A 26085-nucleotide genomic window follows, 5' to 3' on the forward strand; every position below is an offset into this window, starting at 1 on the left:
GGAACACTAGCTAGTACTACTGGACCCGAAGGAGGAAGTTGGCACCTAACTAAACAAAAGAGGTCACTTCAGTGGAACTATACTATCAAGAAGAGAATAGTATGTCTCATGGGAGAAAAACTAGATTATTAATTGGATCCTATGTTTTTTTTTGTATGAATTTTGTTTCATTTTAATGATATTAAGTTATACTCAAGTTTATTTTATTTGTGTTCAATTTCATCTTTATAAATGAATTTTCATTTGCCAAACTTATATATCTTTTTATTAAGACTTAAAAATAAATTATATTCTTAAATATTTTTTTTATTATTTATTACATATAAAATTACAATGATTTTTTCTTTAACTAATTTTAATTTTATTAAATTTTAATTTTTTTGTTCAAATATACAAGGATAATAAAAGATATTTTAAATAGACCCAATATATATAATAAATTATTTGTTAATCCAAATACTTAGAACTTTATTCAAATTATAGAAATCTTTTTATAAGATTTTCAAAATCTGAAATCTTTTTTTAGATGAAAAAAATTTAAAAAAATTGATGCAATTTATTTGATTATTTTATTTACTTTTATATAATCTTTATAACTTTATTAGTTGATATTAGATAATTTTATTTATTATTGTCAAAATTTCCCAACAATTATTATTATTAGAATCTTTATGCAATTAAATTAATGTATTTCTTTACTTTTATATAAATTTTATAACTTAATTAATTGATATATGAATATTTTATTATTGTCAAAATCTTCCTGCATTTATTATTGTCAAAATCTCAATACAATTATTTTTTATTTCAAATTTGAAAAACTCAAAAATAATTTATATATAATTTGAATAAAGTTATAAGGATTTAAATTTACAAATAAATTATCAAATATATTGTGTGTATTTAAAATATCTTTTATTATTAATATAAATGTGATTTCTTTTTAAAATTATTTAAAGAAATTTTTATTTATTTTTATATGAATTAATTAAAAACGGAAATTTAAAAATTAATACTTTTATAGTTTGGGATAAAGAAAAATTAAATTGTATTCAAATAGAATCATTGTTTGAATCGTATTTTTTTTATTGACAAGGAAGACTTGTTTGATTTTTTGTTATTTGAAGATTAAAAAAACATATTGTTGAATAAAAAATACATTTGTTGTTTAATTTTGAAATTTTAATTTATCAAATTATTATATTGTTTTTAATTTAGTTAAAATTTAAATTTTATACAAATAAAATTATAATAATTTAATTAATTAATATAATGGTAGATGGTTGAAAAGAAATATAATAATAAAAAATTCAAACAAAATCTAAAATCAAGCTACCACATGCACTTAATTTGTTAAATTTGTATGTTAAGTTTTTTTTTTTTATTATACCTCATAAATAATGTTTCAAAATTTTATAAATATAAAAGATTGATATCGTGACAGCTACAAAACAATATTAATACAATTATGTTTTATTATAGAATTGATGTTGATGTTAACTTATCAAATCGTAGATATATTTTAAATACTAAATTAAATAAAAAATGTGATTCACATTTTTAAACTTGAAATCTAACAATATAAATTCAACATTTTAATCTACTAATGATAACGAAACGTAGATATCCCACCTCTCTGAGGTCTTGAGATTGAGCCTGTCAGGCGATAACAACTGCTCACTTAATTAATTGTTTAAGTGTGTTTGTGGGCTAATTACTTATAACTCGCGGCGATTAATTACATTCCGAAAGATAAAGGGAACCAACGTTCTAAAAAAAATTAAAATTAATTAAAGACTTAAATATAATATGAAAAATGATAAGAAGAACAACTCTAAGAAAGACTCAAATAAATTATTTAAGGGGAAGACTGGTAGAATTTGATATAACTTTCTCATATTAATCAACGCAACGCATTATGTGATCATGGGACTAACTATTACCTTTCTTATATAACTAAATCCTAATCCTAATCAAATACTAATAACAAAAGATAGCTCAAAATAATACATAACTATCCTAACACTAATATTTTCTTCTTAGGGGTGAGCATAATTTGAGTTTACCCAAACCTAACCCTAACCCTAACCCAAACTCAAAATATTAATTTGGGTTGGGTTGGGTTAAGTATGGGTTGGGTTGAATATATGTTGGTTTAATTTGGGTTGAGTTAGGGTTACCCAAATTATATAAATTTAATTTAATTTTCTATTATTAATCCAATATAAACTAATCATCTTCCAACTTTAAGTTGAACACGTTTTTGACATGTTTAACATGTTTAACACGTTTAACACGTTTTTGACACGTTTAACACATTTTGACACGTTTAATATGTTTTTGACATGTTTAACACGTTTTCACACTATTAACACATTTCACACGTTTTTGACAGATTTAATACGTTTAACATGTTTTTGACAAATACAACACGTTTTTCACATTTTTGGCACGTTTAACATGTTTTTGACACATTTAGCACGTTTTACATGTTTTTAATACGTTTAATACGTTTTTGACACGTTTGACATAGTTTTCACGATTATGACACATTTTTCACGTTTTTGTCCGTTTAACACGTTTTAACATGTTTAACACGTTTTGACACATTTAACATGTTTTTCACGTTTCTCATGTTTTGACACGTTTAACATGTTTTTAACACGTTTTTGACATGTTTAACACGTTTTCACACATCCCTCATGTTTTTAGCATGTTTAACACGTTTTTGACATGTTTAACACGTTTTCACATTTTGGCACGTTTAACACGTTTTTGATATGTTGAACACGTTTAACACATTTTTAGCATATTGAACACGTTTTGGTACATTTTCCACGTTTTTCACATTTTAGCATGTTTAACACGTTTTTGACATTACAACACGTTTAACATATTTTTGCACATCTAACATATATTTTTGACATATTTAACATGTTTTTTGTACGTTAATATGTTATCACAAATTTTAATACGTTTTTAATATGGTTTTCACGTTTTGGCATGTTTAACACATTTTCACGTTTCACACGTTTTTGACATGTTTAACACGTTTTTCACATTCAAAACGTGCCAAAAACGTAAAAAATGTGAAAAACGTGTTATAAATATGAAAAACTTGTGAAACGTGTCAAAACATGTTAAACGTGCCAAAATGTGGAAAACGTGTGAAAATGTGTTAAAAACGTGCCAAAAACGTGTTAAAGTTATTTAAAACGTGTTAAACGTGTCAAAAACGTGAAAAACATGTTAAATTTGTCAAAACGTGTTAAACGTGCCAAAACATGAAAACCGTGTTAAATGTGTCATAATTATGAAAAACGTGTCAAACGTGTCAAACATGTCAAAACATGTCAAAAATGTGATAAACGTGCCAAAAACGTGTTAAACGTGTGAAAAACGTATTACATGTGTCAAAAACGTGAAAAACGTGTTAAACATGTTAAAAACGTGAAAAATGTGTTATAATGTAAAAATGGGTTAAACATGTCAAAAACGTGTTAAACGGATAAAAATGTGTTAAATGAGTCAAATACATGTTAAATGAAATAATAAAAAAAATAATTTGGGTTACCCAACCCAACCCATACCCAATCCATATTAGTAAATAATATGAGTTGGGTTATGGATTGGGTAAATTTAATTTGGGTTGAATATGTGTTGGGTAATACGGGTTGAGTTTACCAGTTTGCTCACCCCTACTTCTAATTTTTGGGAAACTGTGATTGGTCCATTGAAAATCTATCTATGGCCAATCACACGAGTACCCGTGGCTCACAAATTAGAATCATATTTATTATCAGTAGATTACTTTTATTAAGTATTATGTTAGTCAATTATTATTAGTAACTAGCATGTATTCCGTGCATTTGCACGAGTGATATTATAAAAAACCGTGAAAAAAATATTACGGTAAAATTTTTTTATGGACGGGTCAACCCACAATCCGACCCAAGTATCCATTTACTCTCACAAATATCCAAATTAACCACAACTCTCGACCCGACAATCCGGAAACTTTAAAAATTAAGTATCATTATATATATATATATAGATTAGTTAGTTAAAAAGTTGAACTTATATTGTTAAAATGTCACGCGTTTATAAAATGTTGGGTTGAATTTAAAATATAAAGTGTTATTAGCCTAGTTGGTTAAAAGGTTGTACTTGATTAGGTTGCAAGTTCGAACCATATCTATAACATTTTTAATACTCTCACATATATATATTAACCATAGCTCTTGACCCGGCAATCCGAACATTTTAAAAATTAAGCATCATTATATAGTGTTTGTTATTTCAAGTTTAGCAATATTTATTTTTCATTTGACATTATTGGTAATCAGTTTAATTGGAATGTTTTCTTTCTCACCTCTATTTCTCTTTGGAATTCTCATATCAGCTCAAGTTCAAAATGTTGAGTTCTCGTTTTACTTTAACAAATAAAAATGAATTTTGACTATAGATTTTTTTTTTTTTTGCAAAACAGGGAGAATTACAACATACGTGCCTGCTGGAGGTCCATTTGTTAGAATGGATAGCCATGTATACTCAGACTACGTAGTTCCTCCCAGTTACGATTCACTACTTGGAAAGGTTTGACATACCTTTGGATTGTTGTTCTAACTGTTTTCTATCGAATATTTGATCAATCGTTTTCCTTGGTTTAGCTTATTGCGTGGGCTCCAACTAGGGAGAGGGCAATCGAAAGAATGAAGAGGGCTCTCAATGACACCATAATCACAGGTAAGTTGGTTTGTCTTTGTTTCTTAAACTGTTGCTCAATCAGAGTTTTCTGTTACTCAATCCACTCAAGTGGTAACAATCTTATACTAAAATGCCTTGGCTTCTCATGGGAAAAAAAAGACTAGTCTAAAGAAAATGATAATCTCCACAGGGGTTCCAACAACAATTGACTATCACAAACTAATTCTCGACATTGAGGTAAACACAGAATAATCTAAGATTTATTTGATGGCGGTGATAGTTTTGACCTTGTTTTGTTGTGTTCTTTATTATGGGAAACAGGATTTCAGAAATGGAAAGGTTGACACTGCTTTTATTCCCAAGCATGAATCTGAGTTAGCTGCAGTAAGTAGTAGTAGCTTTAAGTGTTTAAATTGAAAACTGTTAATAGTATAAATAATAACACATTTATTTATGGTTTCAGCCACAAGAATTGGTACCTGTTGTCAAAGAGCTGACAAAGGTTGCTGCTTAGATGCGTTTCTCGTTCTCTCAAGCGAGTAATTTAGGTTGGTTTAAAGGTTATGCTGTTTTTGGCGGCATTGTTGTTTTCTTTCTATTTATATTGGACTAGAGATGCTTTTGTTATAGAAATAAAATAACTTTTCCATATTTTATCGATGATAGTATCATTGCTCAAGTATGGAAACTCATATTTTAATTTATGTTTGAGTAAGTTAGTTTTTAAATTAAGGGGCACTGTTTTTGTTTCAAGCTGATGAAAATCAGTATCATAACATTATTTGTGGGAACAAAACAAAATGACATTTCAAATTATAAGTAAATCAAAACTAAATAAAGTTACATAATTTACTAAGGAAGTGTTCAAAAAAGTGTGCAATTCTTTGAGAGAATTCTCTGTCCTTGCACCCTAGAAATACTAGATATTTGTCCTCGACAAATTTTCATCTTGAAAAATTAATATGTTTTGATAATAGAAAATAACAACATTAGTATATATATATATATAAATATATATATTATAATTTAGATAAATCTTCTCCAACAATATTTTATACAATTCTCTTATGTATGTTCACTTTTGCACTGTTATAATTGCCCTTAAACTGTGTTTTTGGATTATTGCAAAGAAGCTACGTTGGTAAAGTACTTGAAATATTTGACATGCTTAAAAGTAAGTTGATCGACTCCCTGTTTCTAAAGGTGATAAATTCCGTCTTGATCAATGCCTTAAGAACAATTCAAAAATTAAGGAAATGTAGTTAATTCACTACCCTTCGGCTGTAGGGAGTTTAATGTATGCTCAAGTATGTACGCGTCCGTTTGCGTTTATAGTCGGATTATTGAGTAGATATTTAAGTAACCCTGAGATGAACCATTGGTGCACAACTAAAAGGGTTATGAGATATCTGAATAGAACAAATGATTATATGTTCACGTATATGAGATCGGTTGATTTGGAGATTATCGGGGTATTCCGACTCTGATTTTGTTGGATGCGCAGATAGTATGAAATCTACATCTAGATATGTATATCTGTTGGTCGGTGGATTGATTTCATGGAAAAGTGTCAAACAAATACTTGTTGCATCATCTACTATGACGGTAGAGTTCATTGCATGTGACGAGGCATCAAATCACGGAGTATGGTTGCGAAATTTTGTCACTGTCCTGCACGTTATAAAGGGTATTAAACGACTATAAAGTTATACCGTGACAATAAATCAACAGTTATGTATTCCAATAACAACATAAGCTCGTACAAGTCAAAGCATATTGACATTATGTTTCTAGTTGTGAAGGAGAGAATCAAGATGATCAACTTTCAATAGAGCAAATATGTACAAACTCCATGTTAGCAGACCTACTAACTAAGACATTAACACCTAAAGCGTTTCATGAGTACACTTTCATGAGTACACTGCTCACATGAGTGTTAAGTTATTTAATAATATACCAGTTTAGTGGGAGTTTGTATTTTTTTTATTTTTATAATCTATTGTTTGTTGTCTAGACGTATGGTTTTACGTGTTTCAACCGATAAAATTTTGGATATTTCAGTTGAAAATAGACATGGTGATCACATTCATGTATTTCCATGCTATGCATCCATAATTGATATATATCATTTAACTATCTTGGTAATGTGACCATGGAAGGTTTAGTTACGATAATACTAACGAAAGCCGCTATGATCCTTTATTAATATAGTTAATGAACCAGATTGTAAGGGATACCCTAAAGTTTATAATAACCATTCAAGCTAGCAATAATGTTACACTATTATGGATTTGCATGTTCGGCCTAGTGGGAGATTGTTGGATAATTTATAATTAATTTAATAATTATTGGACCTTAATGCAATATTTATAGTGTTGGGCTATTATGTAATAATCCTAAACTAACGTAATCAAATACGATATTAAGGAAGTTTATGGGATACGTAGGTTATGAAATAAATGCGTAAAGACCAAAGAGTTATTTAAATATCTATTAGGGGCTGATTTATAAATAATCGAAATATAAAAAAAAACATCTCTCTTGTCTCCCCATCGACATAGAGGATTTATAGAGTGAGAAATCTCAAAGTGAAGTTAAGAGCGGTGTTAGATTGGACGATCCATCAACCGAAATTCATCCCAAGGACAATCAAGAACAATGGAAACTAAATGTATGTTCCGTTTCTAGTAATTGAATTAATCTATCATCTCAAATCCCTTATTTCTTATTTGATGACTATTTAAAGTTTATATAAAATATTATTAAATTTGGTTTATAAAATTTAAAAACTTCTCCTCGTTTTAAGTGATTGAGTCTATTATGGATAAAAAATTTCAGCAATAATTTTTTTAAAAATAATTTTATACTTTAGTACATAATTTGTTTAGCTATAATGATTTATGCAAAACACATCTATACATATTAAGAGAACATAGATGGTCGAGAATGAAATAAATATTTTTCAATTTTTTAATTTAGAAAGATATCACAACTCTACATTAATTTAAGACATTTTATGTGATAGTTGAATTTGAGACATTTATTATGTTAGGTACGGACTATTTTTTTTTTGAAAAAGTATTATATATATATATATATAATTGGTAAATTAATTATTGGTTTCTTTGTTACGACGTCGTTTAATTAGACGTCTCAATTAGACGACATTTGACAAGATTACACGTCATTTCTATTGTATATATAGTGTAAAACGTTTCTCATTTTTTCCATACCCTAATTTCAATAGAAATAATATCGCCGCCGCAAAGAGTGAGTAGGAAGAGGATACAAAGAGATTCACTACGAGATCAATGGATCGCAGTGTTAGAATCATTCTATGTATCATTGATCCGTTTATCTTTGTCAATTATATTCTCTAATTTCTCTTATTTCTTTAGATTTTTCAGCCGTCCATGTCTTGGATTGATGTTGACATTGATGGGATCGAGTCATTAAGTTTCACAAGAACTCTCATTCGAAAAAGAGTGAATCAACTTCTAGGAGTAAGTGCTCTTAATTTCTCCACTCATTTTGTTAAACATCTTAAATTTCTTTTTTTCAATATTGATTTGCTTATTGATTTGAAATCCAATTGCTTATTTGAGGAGTGAAATTTTGAATCACATGGTTAGATTGGTGAATGATAACATAAGTACTTTAATAGATTTTATGTTTAATCTATCCTTTGTTCAATTTGGCTCGGTTAGTTATTTGTTGTTCTGGTAAAATTGATCACTATTAGCTTAAATGGATTCTAGTAAAATTTGCATCACTTATGATCACTTTTTGTAGCATTTGAGGAACCTGCTGGGGAAGCTTTCAGACTTAATCATCCAGAAACAGTGGTGATAGTCAATAATTGCAATGTGATTCTAAGGTATGAAGTAATGTCATTATTCTTTTTGTTAGTTTATGTATATTTTTTCATTTTCTGTTTCTGGCAGGATTATCTGTTGTTAGAATTGTTGCAACTCCTTGTCTCCTCAATAATTGTCTATTTGTGGATGATATACAGGGCAATCATGGATGCATGATTTTATGAAAAGAATTGTTGCAGAGTTTCCCAAGGGCAATAACCAGCTGCATGGATGGAAAATGTATGTTGATTTCTCTAAAGATATTTACTTAGCTACTTGAAGTTTACTAATGGTTTCAGAACATAAACATTTTTGTTAAATGATGCAGGAAGAGTTGAGAATTTAAAACAAATGTGTTGATAAGATGCGAGAGAGATAAGGAAGATAATCCCTAAACAAAAACAAGCGGAGAGAAGCAATGTCCAAGAAGGAGGAAGAAGGTCATTTAACGAGAACAACAAAGGAGGAAGAAGGTCATTTAACGAGAACAATAAAGGAGGAATGTCACTTCAAACGGGGACACCAACAAAAGGAAAAAGGTCGCTGCGGAAAACACCATCATTGGTCGAGGAACACTAGCTAGTACTACTGGACCCGAAGGAGGAAGTTGGCACCTAACTAAACAAAAGAGGTCACTTCAGTGGAACTATACTATCAAGAAGAGAATAGTATGTCTCATGGGAGAAAAACTAGATTATTAATTGGATCCTATGTTTTTTTGTATGAATTTTGTTTCATTTTAATGATATTAAGTTATACTCAAGTTTATTTTATTTGTGTTCAATTTCATCTTTTTAAATGAATTTTTATTTGTCAAACTTATATACCTTTTTACTAAGACTTAAAAATAAATTTTATTCTTAAATAAATTTTTTTATTATTTATTATATATAAAACTACAATGAATTTTTCTTTAACTAATTTTAATTTTTTATTCAAATTTACAAGGATAATAAAAAATATTTTAAATAGACCCAATATATATGATAAATTATTTGTTAATCCAAATACTTAAAACTTTATTCAAATTATAGAAATCCTTTTATAAGATTTTCAAAATTTAAAATCTTTTTTGAGATGAAAATAATTTAAAAAAATTGACCCAATTTATTTGATAATTTTATTTACTTTTATATAATCTTTATAACTTTATTAGTTGATATTAGATAATTTTATTTATTATTGTCAAAATTTCCCAACAATTATTATTATTAGAATCTTTATGCAATTAAATTAATGTATTTCTTTACTTTTATATAAATTTTATAACTTTATTAATTGATATATGGATATTTTATTATTGTCAAAATCTTCCTGCATTTATTATTGTCAAAATCTTAATAGAATTATTTTTATTTTAAATTTGAAAAACTCAAAAATAATTTATATATAATTTGAATAAAGTTATAAGGATTTAGATTTACAAATAAATTATCAAATATATTGTGTGTATTTAAAATATCATTTATTATTAATATAAATGTGATTTCTTTTTAAAATTATTTAAAGAAATTTTTATTTATTTTTATATGAATTAATTAAAAACGGAAATTTAAAAATTAATACTTGTAAAGTTTGGGATAAAGAAAAATTAAAATGTATTTAAATAGAATCATTGTTTGAATCGTATTTTTTTTATTGACAGGGAAGACTTGTTTAATTTTTTGTTATTTGAAGATTAAAAAAAACATATTGTTAAATAAAAAATATATTTGTTGTTTAATTTTAAAATTTTAATTTATCAAATTATTATATTGTTTTTAATTTAGTTAAAATTTAAATTTTAAACAAATAAAATTATAAAAATTTAATTAATTAATATAATGATAGATGGTTGAAAAGAAATATAATAATAAAAAATTCAAACAAAATCTAAAATCAAGCTATCACATGCACTTAATTTGTTTAATTTGTATGTTAAGTTTTTTTTTATTTTTTATTATATCACATAAATAATGTCTTTCAAAATTTTATAAATATAAAAGATTGTTATCGTGACAGCTACAAAACAATATTAATACAGTTATCTTTTATTATAGAAATGACGTTGACTTACCAAATTGTTGATATATTTTAAATATTAAATTAAATAAAAAATGTGATTCATATTTTTCAAACTTGAAATTTAACCATATAAATTCAACATTTTAACCTACTAAACTAATAATAACGAAACGCAGATATTCCACCTCCATGAGGTCTTGAAATTGAGTTTGTCAGGCGGTAAGTTTTGCTCACTTAATTAATTGTTTAAGTGTGTTTGTAGGCTAATTACTTATAATTCGCGGCGATTAATCGCATTCCAAAAGATAAACGGAACCAACGTTATAAAAAAAAATAAAAATTAAAGACTCAAATATAATATAAAAAATGTCAGGGAAAACGACTCTAAAAAGACTCAAATAAATTGTTTAAAAAAATTAAAGACTCAAATATAATATAAAAAATGTCAGGGAAAACGACTCTAAAAAGACTCAAATAAATTGTTTAAGGGGAAGACTGGTAGAATTTGATATAACTTTCTCTTATTAATCAACGCAACGCATTATGTGATCATGGACTAACTATTACCTTTCTTATATAACTAAATTCTAATCCTAATTAAATACTAATAATAAAAAATAGCTCAAACTAATACATAATTATCCTAACACTAATATTTTCTTCTTCAAATTAGGTGTGAGCATAATTTGGATTTACCTAAACCCAATCCTAACCCAAACCCAAAATATTAATTTGGGTTGGGTTAATTTGGTTGGGGTGAGTATGGGTTGGGTTGAATATGGGTTGGTTTAATTTGGTTGAGTTAGAGTTATTCAAATTACCCAAATTATATAAATTTAATTTAATTTACTATTATTAATCCAATATAAACTAATCATCTTCCAACTTCAAGTTGAACACGTATAACACGTTTTGGCACGTTTAACACATTTTTAGCACGTTTAACATGTTTAACATGTTTTCACACTAATAACACGTTTTCACACGTTTTTGACAGATTTAATACGTTTTACATATTTTTGACAAATACAACACGTTTTTCACATTTGAGCACGTTTTTCACGTTTTTGGCACGTTTAACATGTTTTTGACACATTTAACACGTTTTACATGTTTTTAATACGTTTAACACGTTTTTGACACGCTTGACATGGTTTCACGATTATGACACATTTTTCACGTTTTTTGTACGTTTAACACGTTTTGACACGTTTAACACGTTTTGACACGTTTAACACGTTTTGACACGTTTAACACGTTTTGACACGTTTAACACGTTTTGACACGTTTAACACATTTTTCACTTTTCTCACGTTTTTGACACTTTTAACACATTTTCACACGTTTTTCATGTTTTTGGCATGTTTAACACGTTTTTGACATGTTTAACACGTTTTTGGCATTTTAACACGTTTTTGACATGTTTAACACGTTTTTCACACGTTTTCACATTTTGACACGTTTTTCACATTTTTGCACGTTTAACACGTTTTTGACATGTTGAACACATTTAACACATTTTTAGCATATTGAACACATTTTGGCACGTTTTTCCACGTTTTTGGCACGTTTTTCATATTTCTAGCACGTTTAACACGTTTTTGATATTACAACACGTTTAACATGTTTTTGCACATCTAACATATTTTTGACATATTTAACATATTTTTTGTACGTTAATATGTTTTGACAAATTTTAATACGTTTACAGCATGGTTTTCACATTTTGACATGTTTAACACGTTTATCATGTTTCACACGTTTTTGACATGTTTAACATGTTTTCCACATTTTTCACATTTTTTACATTCAAAACGTGCCAAAAATGTAAAAATATGAAAAACGTGTTAAACATGTCAAAAACGTGTGAAACATGTCAAAACGTGTTAAACGTGTCCAAAACTTGGAAAACGTGTGAAAACGTGCCAAAAACGTGGAAAATGTATAAAAAAACGGGTTAAACATGTTTAAAATGTGTTAAACGTGTTAAAAATGTGAAAAACTTGTTAAATATGTCAAAACGTGTTAAACATGCCTAAAACGTGAAAATCGTGTTAAATGTGTCATAATTGTGAAAAATATGTCAAAACATGTCAAAAATGTGGTAAACGTGCCAAAAACGTGTTAAACGTGTAAAAAACATATTAAATGTGTCAAAAACGTGAAAAACGTGTTAAACATGTCAAAACGTGCCAAAAATGTGAAAAATGTGTTATAATGTTAAAAACGGGTTAAACATGTCAAAAATGTGTTAAACGGGTAAAAATGTGTTAAATGAGTCAAATACATGTTAAATGAAAAAATAAAAAAAATAATTTGGTTTACCCAACCCATACCCAATCCATATTAGTAAATAATATAGATTGGGTTATGAATTTGGTAAATTTAATTTGGGTTAATATGTGTTGGGTAATACGGGTTAGGTTTACCAGTTTGCTCACCCCTACTTCTAATTTTGGGGAAACTGTGATTGGCCCATTGAAAATCTATCTATGGCCAATCACAGTATTCGTGGCTCACAAATTAGAATCATATTTATTATGAGTAGATTGCTTTTATTAAGCATTATGTTAGTCAATTATTATTAGTAATTAGTAGTGTTTATTATTTAAAGTTTAGCAATATTTGTTTTTCATTTGACATTATTGGTAATCAGTTTAATTGGAATATTTTCTTTCTCACCTCTATTTCTCTTTGGAATTCTCATATCAGCTCAAGATCAAAATGTTGAGTACGATTTCTGAGTTAATCTCGTTTTACTTTAACAAATAAAAATGAATGTTGACTATAGATTTTTTTTTCTGGCAAAACAGGGAGAATTACAGCATACTTCCCTGTTGGAGGTCCATTTCTTATAATGGATAGCCATGTATCACTACTTGGAAAGGTTTGACATACCTTTTGATTGTTGTTCTAACTGTTTTCTATCGAATATTTGATCAATCGTTTTCCTTGGTTTAGCTTATTGCGTGGGCTCCAACTAGGGAGAGGGCAATTGAAAGAATGAAGAGGGCTCTCAATGACACCATAATCACAGGTAAGTTGGTTTGTCTTTGTTTCTTAAACTGTTGCTCAATCAGAGTTTTCTGTTACTCAATCCACTCAAGTGGTAACAATCTTATACTAAAATGCCTTGGTTTCTCATGGGAAAAAAAAGACTAGTCTAAAGAAAATGATAATCTCCACAGGGGTTCCAACAACAATTGACTATCACAAACTTATTCTCGACATTGAGGTAAACACAGAATAATCTAAGATTTATTTGATGGCGGTGATAGTTTTGACCTTGTTTTGTTGTGTTCTTTATTATGGGAAACAGGATTTCAGAAATGGAAAGGTTGACACTGCTTTTATTCCCAAGCATGAATCTGAGTTAGCTGCAGTAAGTAGTAGTAGCTTTAAGTGTTTAAATTGAAAACTGTTATAGTATAAATAATAACACATTTATTTATGGTTTCAGCCACAAGAATTGGTACCTGTTGTCAAAGAGCTGACAAAGGTTGCTGCTTAGATGCATTTCTCGTTCTCTCAAGCGAGTAATTTAGGTTGGTTTAAAGGTTATGCTGTTTTTGGCGGCATTGTTGTTTTCTTTTTATTTATATTGGACTAGAGATGCTTTGGTTATAGAAATAAAATAACTTTTTCATATTTTATCGATGATAGTATCATTGCTCTAGTATGGAAACTCATATTTTAATTTATGTTTGAGTAAGTTAGTTTTTAAATTAAGGGGCATTGTTTTTGCTTCAAGCTGATGAAAATCAGTATCATAACATTATTTGTGGGAACAAAACAAAATGACATTTCAAATTATAAATAAATCAAAACTAAATAAAGTTACATAATTTACTAAGGAAGTGTTCAAAAAATTGTGTAATTCCTTAGGGAATTCTCTGTGCTTACACAAAAGAAATGCTAGATATTTCTAAAATTAATATGTTTTGATAATAGAAAAATAATATTAATATATATATATATATATATAAATATAAATATATATATATATATATATATATAATTATAATGATATAATTTAGATATCTCTTCTCCAACAATATTTTATAAAAGTAAGTTGATCGACACCCTGTTGCTAAAGGTGATAAATTCCGTCTTAATCAATGCCTTAAGAACAATTCGAAAATTAAGGAAATGTAGTTAATTCCCTACCCTTCGGCTGTAGGGAGTTTAATGTATGCTCAAGTATGTACGCGTCCGTTTGCGTTTATAGTCGGATTATTGAGTAGATATTTAAGTAACCCTGAGATGAACCATTGGTGCGCAGCCAAAAGGGTTATGAGATATCTGAATAGAACAAATGATTATATGTTCACGTATATGAGATCGGTTGATTTGAAAATTATCGGGGTATTCCGACTCTGATTTTGTGGGATGCGCAGATAGTAGGAAATCTACATCTGGATATGTATATCTGTTAGTCGATGGATTGATTTAATGGAAAAGTGCCAAACAAATACTTGTTGCATCATCTTCTATAGCGGTAGAGTTCATTTCATGTTACGAGGCATCAAATCACGGAGTATGGTTGCAAAATTTTGTCATTGTCCTACGCGTTATAAAGGGTATTAAACGACTATAAACTTATACCGTGACAATAAATCAACAGTTATGTATTCCAATAACAACATAAACTCGTACAAGTCAAAGAATATTGACATTAAGTTTCTAGTTGTGAAGGAGAGAATTGAAGATGATCAACTTTCAATAGAGCAAATATGTACAAATTCAATGTTAGCAGACCCACTAACTAAGACATTAACACCTAAAGCGTTTCATGAGCACACTGTTCACATGAGTGTTAAGTTATTCAATAATATACCAGTTTAGTGGGAGTTTGTATTTATTTTATTTTTATACTCTATTGTTTGTTCTAGACGTATAGTTTTACGTGTTTCAACCGATAAAATTTTGGATATTTCAGTTGAAAATAGACATGGTGATCACATTCATGTATTTCCATGCTATGCATCCATAATTGATCTATGTCATTTAACTATCTTGTTAATGTGACCATGAAAGGTTTGGTTACGATGATGCTAACAAAAGTCACTATGATCCTTTATTAATATAGTTAATGAACTAGATTGTAGGGGATACCCTAAAGTTTATAATAACCATTCAATCTAGCAATAATGTTACACTATTGTGGATTTGCATGTTCGGCCTAGTGGGAGATTGTTGGATAATTTATTATTAATTTAATAATTATTGGGCCTTAATGCAATATTTATAGTGTTGGGCTATTATGTAATAAACCTAAACTAAAGTAATCAAATACAGTATTAAGGAGGTTTATGAGATACGTAGGTTATAAAATAAATGCGTAAAGATCAAATAGTTATTTAAATATCTATTAGGGGCTGATTTATAAATAACCGAAATATAGAAAAAGATATTTATGGTCCCCAATCTACACAGCGCCACACTAGATCGGGCCCATTGGACTTAATATCTATCGATTGATATTAGTAGGGTTACAACATTCAGTAGGTAAGACATCTCTCTTGTCTCCCCATCAACATAGAGGATTTATAGAGTGAGAAATCCCAAAGTGAAGTTAATGGCTGTGTTAAATTGGAAGTTCCATCAACCGAAATTCATCCCAAGGACAATAAAAAACAATGGAAACTAAATGTGCATTCTGTTTCTAGTAATTGAATTGATCTATCATCTCAAATCCCTTATTTATCATTTGATGACTATTTAAAGTTTATACAAAATATTATTAAATTTGGTTTATAAAATCTAACAACTCCTCCTCATTTTAAGTGATTGAGTCTATTATGGATAAAATGTTTCCTGCCAGTAAATAGAGATATGGATAGAGGGGATAGCCTTGAAGGCCTTCCTATGCTATGGTCCAGAAGAAGCAAGGCTTAATATTTTTTTAAAAATAATTTTATACTTTAATATATAATTTGGTTAGCTATAATGATTTATGCAAAAACACATCTATACATATTTAATGGAAATGAAATATATATATATTTCAAAATTTTAATTTAGAAAGATATCACAACTCTACTTTAATTTAAGTCATTTTATGTGATAGTTGAATTTGAGACATTTATTAGGTTAGGTACCGACTATTTTTTTTTTGAAAAAGTATTTGATATATATATATATATATAATTGGTAAATTAATTATTGGTTTCTTTATAACGACGTCGTTTAATTAGACGTCTCAATTAGACGACATGTGACGAGATTACACGTCATTTCTATAGTATATATAGTGTAAAATGTTTCTCATTTTTTCCATACCCTAATTTCAATAGAAACAATATCGCCGCCGCAAAGAGTGAGTAGGAAGAGGATACAAAGAGATTGACTACGAGATCAATGGATCGCAGGGTTAGAATCATTCTATGTATCGTTGATCCGTTTATCTTTGTCAATTATATTCTCTAATTTCTCTTATTTCTCTTATTTCTTTAGATTTTTCAGCCGTCCATGTCTTGGATGGATGTTGACATTGACGGGATCGAGTCATTGAGTTTCACAAGAACTCTCATTCAAAAAAGAGTGAATCAACTTCTAGGAGTGAGTGCTCTTAATTTCTCCTCTAATTTTGTAAAACTTCGTAATTTTTTTCTTTTCAATATTGATTTGTTTATTGATTTGAAATCCAATTGATTATTTGAGGAGTGAAATTTTGAATCATATAGGTTAGATTGGTGAATGATAACATAAGTACTTTAATAGATTTTATGTATAATCTATCCTTTGTTCAATTTGGCATGGGTAGTTTTTTTTATTCTGGTAAAATTGATTATTAATATTAGCTTACATGGATTCCAGTAAAATTGGCATCACTTGTGTTTATAAAAACTTTTTTTTTTGTGTAGCATTTGAGGAACCTGCTGGGGAAGCTTTTCAGACTTAATCATCCAGAAACAGTGGTTCTAGTCAATAACTGTAATGTTATTCTTAGGTAACGAAGAAATGTCATTATTCTTATGCTAGCTGATATATATTTTCTATTTCTGGCAGGATAATTTATTAACTGTTGTTAGAATTGTTGCAACTCCTTGTCTCCTCAATAATTGACTATTTGTGGATGATATACAGGGCAATAATGGATGAATGTGTATATGAAAAGAATTGTTGCAGACTTTCCCAGTGAAATAACCAGCTGCATGGATAGAAAATGTATGTTGATTTCTCTAAATATATTTACTTAGCTACTCGAAGTTTACTAATGGTTTTAGAACATAAACATTTTTGTTAAATGATGCAGGAAGAGTTGCGAACTTAAAACAAATGTGTTGATAAGATGCGGGAGAGATAAAGAAGATAATCCCTAAACAAGAACAAGCGGAGAGAAGCAATGTCCAAGAAGGAGGAAGAAGGTCATTTAACGAGAACAACAAAGGAGGAAGGTCACTTCAAACGGGGACACCAAAAAAGGAAAAAGGTCGCTGCGGAAAACACCATCATTGGTCGAGGAACACTAGCTAGTACTACTGGACCCGAAGGAGGAAGTTGGCACCTAACTAAACAAAAGAGGTCACTTCAGTGGAACTATACTATCAAGAAGAGAATAGTATGTCTTATGGGAGAAAAACTAGATTATTAATTGGATCCTATGTTTTTTTTTGTATGAATTTTGTTTCATTTTAATGATATTAAGTTATACTCAAGTTTATTTTATTTGTGTTCAATTTTATCTTTATAAATGAAATTTCATTTGTCAAACTTATCTTTTTTTAATTAGACTTCAAATAAATTATAATATATAAAACTACAATGAATTTTTCTTTAACTAATTTAACTTTTTTTTATTCAATTTTACAAGGATAATAATAGATATTTTAAATAGACCCAATATATTTAATAAATTATTTATTAATCCAAATCCTTATAACTTTATTCAAATTATATAAATCCTTTTATAAGATTTTCAAAATCTGAAATTTATTTTGAGATGAAAATAATTAAAAAAATTGATGCAATTTATTTGATAATTTTATTTACTATTATATAATCCTTATAACTTCATTAGTTGATATTTAGATCATTTTATTTAATATTGTCAAAATCTCCCAACAATTATTATTATCAGAATCTTTATACAATTAAATAAATTAAATAAATGTATTTCTTAACTTTTATATAATCTTTATAACTTTATTAGTTGATATTTGAATCATTTTATTTATTATTGTCAAAATCTCAATACAATTATTTTTATTTCAAAACAAATTTCAGAATTTGAAAAACTCAAAAATAATATTTTAATTTGAATAAAGTTATAAGGATTTAGATTAACAAATAAATTATCAAATATATTGGGTGTATTTAAACTATCATTTATTATTCTTATAAATTTGAATTAAAAAAATTTAAAATTAGTTAAAGAAAAATTGATTTTATTTTTATATGAATTAATTAAAAACTGGAATTAAAAAAATTAATACTTGTAAATTTTGGAATAACGAAAAATAAAAATGTATTTAAATAGAATCATTGTTTGAATCATATTTTATTTATTGACAGGGAAGACTTGTTTGATGTTGGTTATTTGACGATTAAAAAAACCAAACATATTGTTGAATAAAAAAATATATTTGTTGTTTAATTTTTATTTTATTAAATTATTATAATGTTTTTAATTTATTTTAAATAAACATCTATTGAAGTATTCTTTTTCTATCCAGCGGCAACAAACATCTCAACATTTCTAAGGTCCTGAGTAGCTTTACGGTAAGTTATTCGCATGGTTAATTTGTTAGGTGTGTTTATAAGTTAGGTGTTTTTTAACTCTCAGAATGCGATAATACGATAATAGCACTTTGAACGAGAATCTAACTCAACGTTCTAAAAAAACAAAATCCATTGAATTGTATACAAATCAAGCATCAATTGTTTTTTTTTTCATAAGACAATAAATCTCATGGATTACAAAGCCTAACTTCTCAGTTCATTGAAATTATAATATAAATTATAAATATTAAAATTATTCTAACATAATATATTTTATACAATCAACACATGTTCAACCACTTTAATTTGAGTTGAGTTGGTTTATTCTTGCATTTACACGATACTGAATTTTCTTAAGTGAATCCTTCAATGTTTGAACCTTATCATCACTAAGATCAGAAATAGCAACATAATCAAGGATGTTAAAATTCTGAGTTGACTCTTAACGTCTTACGATTTTATGATTTCACATATGGTTAACGGGTCTGATTTTAATTAACTCTTAAATATATAAACTCTTACGATTTTAAATTTACGATAATAAGATTTTACGATTTTACAAGTTTATAAATAATTTCGATTTTACGATTTTATACGATTTTACTTTTAAAAAAACAACTTTATATTAATTAAATTAAAAATTAAATTTATTATTTATTTAAATTAATTAATTGATATAATTAATTTAGTAAATATAGTTTTTATAATGTTATTTATTTATTATTATATTTTAATTAATTTAATATTAAAATATATAATTTTTTAAAATTGGCCAAGTACAAACTTAATTATATATATAAATAATAATATATAATTATTATTTTTTCAAATTAAACTCTTACGATTTCACGTAAACTCTAGATTTTATTAGTTTACAACTAACTAATGATTCTACGCAAACTCTCGATTTTGATAGACTTGACATCAATAATAGACATCAATTGACATAACCTAACCATATATTTCGTTTATTTTTGTTTCTCTTTCTTCCTCTGGTTCCAAAAGATTGATCACATCTACGTTCGTCTAAAGTTGATCTAAAAGACGCCTCCATAAGGATTTCAACTTCATCTCTATTATGATTTTTTTGGTTGTTGAGAAGTCGCATTGCAAGAACATTTGGCAAGAACATTTGTGAGTGGTGTATAACATTTGGCAAGAACGGAATGCAAGGGTATATGACAGAACCCGCAAGAGCGTTGAAGAGTTATGGAAAGATATTATATCGGATTGCAGCGCCCTCGCGGGAATGTGGAGAAGAATTACAAGCACGGAGCAGAACTGGAATATCTACAGGAACTGGAATTTACCGTTTTTTTGGGAAAACGACTTAGCGTCATTTCATTAAAAATTCCCAAAACTGGGAAAAAAAACCCACGAGTTTAAGAGATCATTCTAGACAGGCCTAAAATGATTTTGAAGTCGTAACATTCTGAATAAAAGCTAAAAAGCTAAAAACGTAAATGAATTATCTGATTATAATGCTTTCAATTCTAATGAGTTTAAAAAACGATAAATTTTAGTTCCTACAGATATTTCAGTTCTGGAATTTATCGGTTTTTAAACTCACTAGAATTGAAACATTATAATAATATAATTCATTTACGTTTTTAGCTTTTTTAGCTTTTATTCAGAATGTTATGACTTCAAAATCATTCTAGGCATGTCTAGAATGATATCTTAAACTCGTGGGTTTTTTTTTTCCAATTTTGGGAATTTTTAATGAAATGACGCTTTGTCGTTTCCCAAAAAAAAAAAATCGAGATTGCATTGCATGTTTAACTCACTTAACGTTTTGTACAATTCATTACGACGTTTAGAGAAGGTGACCGAACAATCTTCTTTCCTTTGCGACATTGGTCCATGGGGATTCTTTGACGTCCTTTGGACTGCTTGTTGGATCTAGGGTTGCTAGGACCGTTCTCCATGGTAAGCTTCCAAATTATGAAAAAGTTTAGTTTGTGTCTCTTTTATTTACTAAGTAGGAGTTATTTTTAAATATAAATAAGAATGAGAAAATGGTTAGCAATTCAATTTAAAATTTCATTTAAAGAACAAATTATTGTAATCAACAAAAATCTAACTAATTTGATTTGGCAAGCTTCAAAAATAGAAAATAGAATTTCAACCAGTAATTGTAAATCATTCAACTAAATTGATCATTTGAAAATCATTTATCATATAAGTCCATTTTAATCATTTTTTCAAAGCTCAATATCGTTTCTTATGATTGGTTTGTTGACCACAATTAAATTATTTACTTTGATTGTTTTGACTACTTTAATGAGTTATTTTTAACTTATGGAGATATTGGTGTAAGATAAATATAAATTATAATTTTTTGGGAAAATATAAATATAAATTATAATAATATTATACTTATTTATTTTGGAGATATTATGTAACATAAATATAAATTATGTATAATATTTTACTCATTTATTACATCGTTTTTAGTTGATATATGGATTAAATCTCTCACTATGCCAAATATTATGCCATTCTTATCTATTATAAATATCCGGAGATATTTTGTAACATAAATATGAATTATAAATATATATTTATTGCAATGTTTATTTATGTGGATAGTGCATTTTCTTTAACTAGAAATTTTTGTGTATTAATGAATATGTATAACTTTTTGGATAATATGACATATTATCCATACCCAAAATTATAAATGATCAAATACATGTAAAAAATTTCATATATAATTTGATGTTGTTAATGTGATAATCTTTATTTCATTATTTTTACAAAGTTTGAAACAACTCATAATCGACAACAAACATGTATTTAATTCATAGACAGATTAACCCGATCAAGAACACCTAGGATGGATTGTCATGAAGATTAGAAACTTCTAGAGTATCAAAATTATTAAAAACAAACTCTATTTATATAGTTTAAAAACTTATCACATTTTTTATTTAAACTTAAATTACACATACATCCTTATTAGACATCATCCAACTAAACAATATTTTGGATTCCCATGTCCATGGATCGACCTATATTTGTTGATCTTTCTATGTAATCTCAAGAAACATATAAGACATTCCTTCTTGAGTGACTTAATACTATATTGGATATACTCTATATTTTCGTCTGCATAAGTATTAACCTATAGTGAGTTTGCATCCATCAAATGAAGTTAATTGTAAAATAGTGTCTAAACTAAAACTTCAAATTCCTTAGTCCGTTTAACTTTTTTGTTTAATCATTTAAACATAAATTCAGGATGATACAAGAAGATGTGTAATACCTCTATCTTTTGATGTAGTCTCAAGTTCCTACTCTTAGATTTCAACGTGTTCTCAAAAGAAATATAGAACAGGATAGTTCACTAACTGGCCACAACTTAGATCAAGTACCGAAACCTATCCATGTGAAAAACGTGGCACCAACTTTAACACTTTAAATAAACGAGTGGTGATCATCTAAATGCACTATAAATAAGTAATCGGACCTCAGATGAAATATTGAATTCTCGATACAAATATTCAATAGCATTTGCTAATCCAACAAACAATCAATGAAATCTAGTGAATGAGTGATTTTAGAGTAAGAAGGCGAATCATATTGAGAGGGATGCAATTAGAGATGCTTAATTGTGTTTAGCAAAGTTGGATAAATATATATTTATAGATTAAGTGGACTAGGGTTTCCTTCAGTATATGCGCATGGGCCTGGTCAGCCCAACATTAGGTGCACGATCTTACCCTATTTCATTATCCTCATTTTCGTTAAATGAAATATCATGCGGTGAAGATCCTTTAAACCCTATTCATTTATCTTCATGTTTTTGTTAAAAAAAATCTAATGCATTTTATGTAGATAACTCACACTTAGTTTCAGAAATGTTTGAAAAATAATTATTTATGTATAAACTTTGTGAAGCAAGAAAATACTCAGATTTTACACATTTTCTTCTTAATTTATCATCAACATTAAATTTATTTAATTAAAACTTTTTAATATATATATATATATAATATATATGATTACATTTTATTTTTAATAAAATAATTATTTTTTATAAAAGATATTGTATATCAAAATTTTAGTTCATCTAAGATTGATAGTGTTTTTATTTTTATTTTGTATAAAAGATGAGATTAAATTAGATAAAATAAAATTAAAGTAAAAAGTGAATGAAAAAAAATATTATATTGATAAATTTTTAGATAATGTTAAATTAAACAAATTTGATAATTTTCAATCCTATAAAATATATCAAAGCTCATGTTGCATATTAATTTCCAACTAATTTTATTACAACTTGTTTCCAAATATAAATATTGCAATCAAGATTTGAACATATCTAATTTATGTTGTGAAATTGTATGCTAAATCGGGTCGACTTTTAATTAATTTAACGTGAAAATATGCAATGTTATATATATAATTATAAATAATTTAATATATAATAACATATTAGTGGTGAAATAATATTATGTAATAAAATACAATATATTTTATTTAAATAAAATTCATCAAAAATAAAAATAATACATCAAATACAAATTTAAAGTGCATACAAACAATGAAAACAATCGTTTACATATATCAGATTTCAAAAAATAAACTAAAAACGAAGAGGTAATTTTTGATATCGAAACAAATCCACTAAACAATAAGCAATACATTTTAAAAATGGGGACATACTAGTTACAACTATAATTATCTCAAACTAGTAGCGTGCATTTGCACGAGTAATTATATAAAAAATAAGAAAAAAATTACGTTAAAAATGTGACCTTATTATTTAATTCAATATTTTTTTTATATAATTATTAAAAAATATGACAAAACTTACTTTTATTCACTCGTTTTATTTAAAATTATTTTGTTATTTTTTAAATCCTACCCAAAATCATATAAATTAAAAACATTCATTAGGTGAAAATAAAAATAGTTTCGATAAAACAAATCTTCAAACATTAAATTTTGGATCAAATTACCAATCAAATAAAAAGTTTTACAGGGTCTAATATTACTTATGATTATAAATTTTATTTAAAAAATAATAATATTAAAAAAATCATCTAACAAATTCATTAGAGTGCATTCTTAAACATTCAATTACACCTTTAGTCATAAACCCTTAGGTTTTTTTATCACCAATGTTTGTATTACTCAATCCGACATTCCCTCAATGGACAAACCCTTAGGTTTTCTCAAGCCAGCATTTTCGCTTCCACTTCTGGTATTTAGAATGAAATGTTAACATTTTAACCGCTAGACCACTTATGATTATTGAAATAATTTTAGAATTTTGTGTACATATATATTTTGTAAGTTAAATTTTGAATGATTATATAATTTTTTTATGGGGTCTAATGTTATTTATTATTATATACTTATTTGAAAAAAAATTATTAAAAAAAGCAACTAACCAATTCATTTAAGTTTTTATATCTATATTGATTTTAATTATTTATTAGCCAAATTTGAGGGTGCATTCTTAAACATCCGATTACACCTTTAGGCATAAACCCTTAGGTTTTTTTATCACCAATATTTGTGTTACTCAAACCAACATTCCCTTCATGGAGGAACCCTTAGATTATCTCACCAATGTTTGCGTCACTCAAGCCGACATTTCCTTCATGGATAAACCCTTAGGTTTTCTCATCAACTCTTAGGTTTTCTCAAGCTAGCATTATCGTTTCCGCAACCAATGTTCACGCACTCACATATAATAATTACTTATCCATTGTTTAAAAGTTCAGTCACCATATATTATACTTAAGAATGCATTATTTAACATCAATCTCTTAAATATTTATAATACTAACTTTTAAATTTGCAGTTTTTCGAGATTCAAACCCTAGTCTTAAGTATGAAATGTGAACACTTTAATCACTGGACCACTTGAGATTGTTGAAATAATATTATAATTTTGTGTATGTATATATATTTTGTATTTAATATGTATTGCCAATTAGTTAATTAGTAGACATCTTGTGACTCACAATTTTCCATATGTCTCTTTATCATGTTCGAAACATACATATAACATTTTTTATTTTATTTTTAACCGTTTCAAGTTTATGTGCGAGTCATCTCATAATTTGATCTAAGTATCCATTTATTCTAATATATATATTCAAATTAACCACAACTCTCGATCCGACAAATCAAACAAATTCAAATTAAGCTATAGATGAACATTATTATATATCTTACACTAAATATTTTGTTCTTTTATGAAAGTTTAAATTTATTATCCCATTTTATTTTTTTCTTCTTTGTTTTCTCTCCAAATTTTCGACTATCTACATTTTTTCCTAATTCTTTCATCATTAAAAGTGCATAACATGAGTAGATCATCCCTCTTTTAAAAATAACTTTCGTTTTTAAGCATTCAATCAATTCACTCATTTTCTTGTGTTTTATGAACCACATAAAGAATCTTCATAATTTTTCTCTCTTCATTCTATATGATTACGATCTTCTCACTAATTTAATAACTTTAATTAGTGAGTTAATTTTTAGAATGACCTCAATAGTTTCTTTAGGTCAAAATTTCTCACCGACAACAACTCATATATCCCGTTGATTAGGAGCTTTCAAGTCTTAGAAAATGTGTCAAAATGGTTTTTAATAGAATCCACAACTATAATTGAGGCAATGGTTATTTAGGGCACAACAAACACAAATATTCACATGTTGTTAGTTTTTTATCGACAACAATCTCCTCAACCTCAGGGTCTCGGGATAAAATTCAATGAAAATCTCTTATCTCTTCACCTTTTAATTTTTTTAGTATTCTTCAATGATTGAC

The 26085-nt window shown here is 27.2% G+C and overlaps 1 protein-coding gene across 1 annotated transcript; it reads left to right on the plus strand.

Annotated features, from left to right (window-relative positions):
• The first annotated feature begins 4492 nt into the window (after positions 1-4492).
• LOC124913443 (biotin carboxylase 1, chloroplastic-like) lies at positions 4493-14088 on the plus strand. The gene is made up of 5 exons (XM_047454025.1): positions 4493-4596; positions 13530-13605; positions 13757-13803; positions 13888-13950; positions 14029-14088. The coding sequence occupies exons 1-5, from the start codon at positions 4534-4536 to the stop codon at positions 14077-14079; spliced, it is 300 nt and encodes a 99-aa protein (XP_047309981.1). The 5' UTR covers positions 4493-4533; the 3' UTR covers positions 14080-14088.
• Positions 14089-26085: the final 11997 nt, after the last annotated feature.

This window comes from Impatiens glandulifera, chromosome 8 (genome assembly GCF_907164915.1).
Source record: "Impatiens glandulifera chromosome 8, dImpGla2.1, whole genome shotgun sequence".
Classification (NCBI taxonomy): domain Eukaryota; kingdom Viridiplantae; phylum Streptophyta; class Magnoliopsida; order Ericales; family Balsaminaceae; genus Impatiens; species Impatiens glandulifera.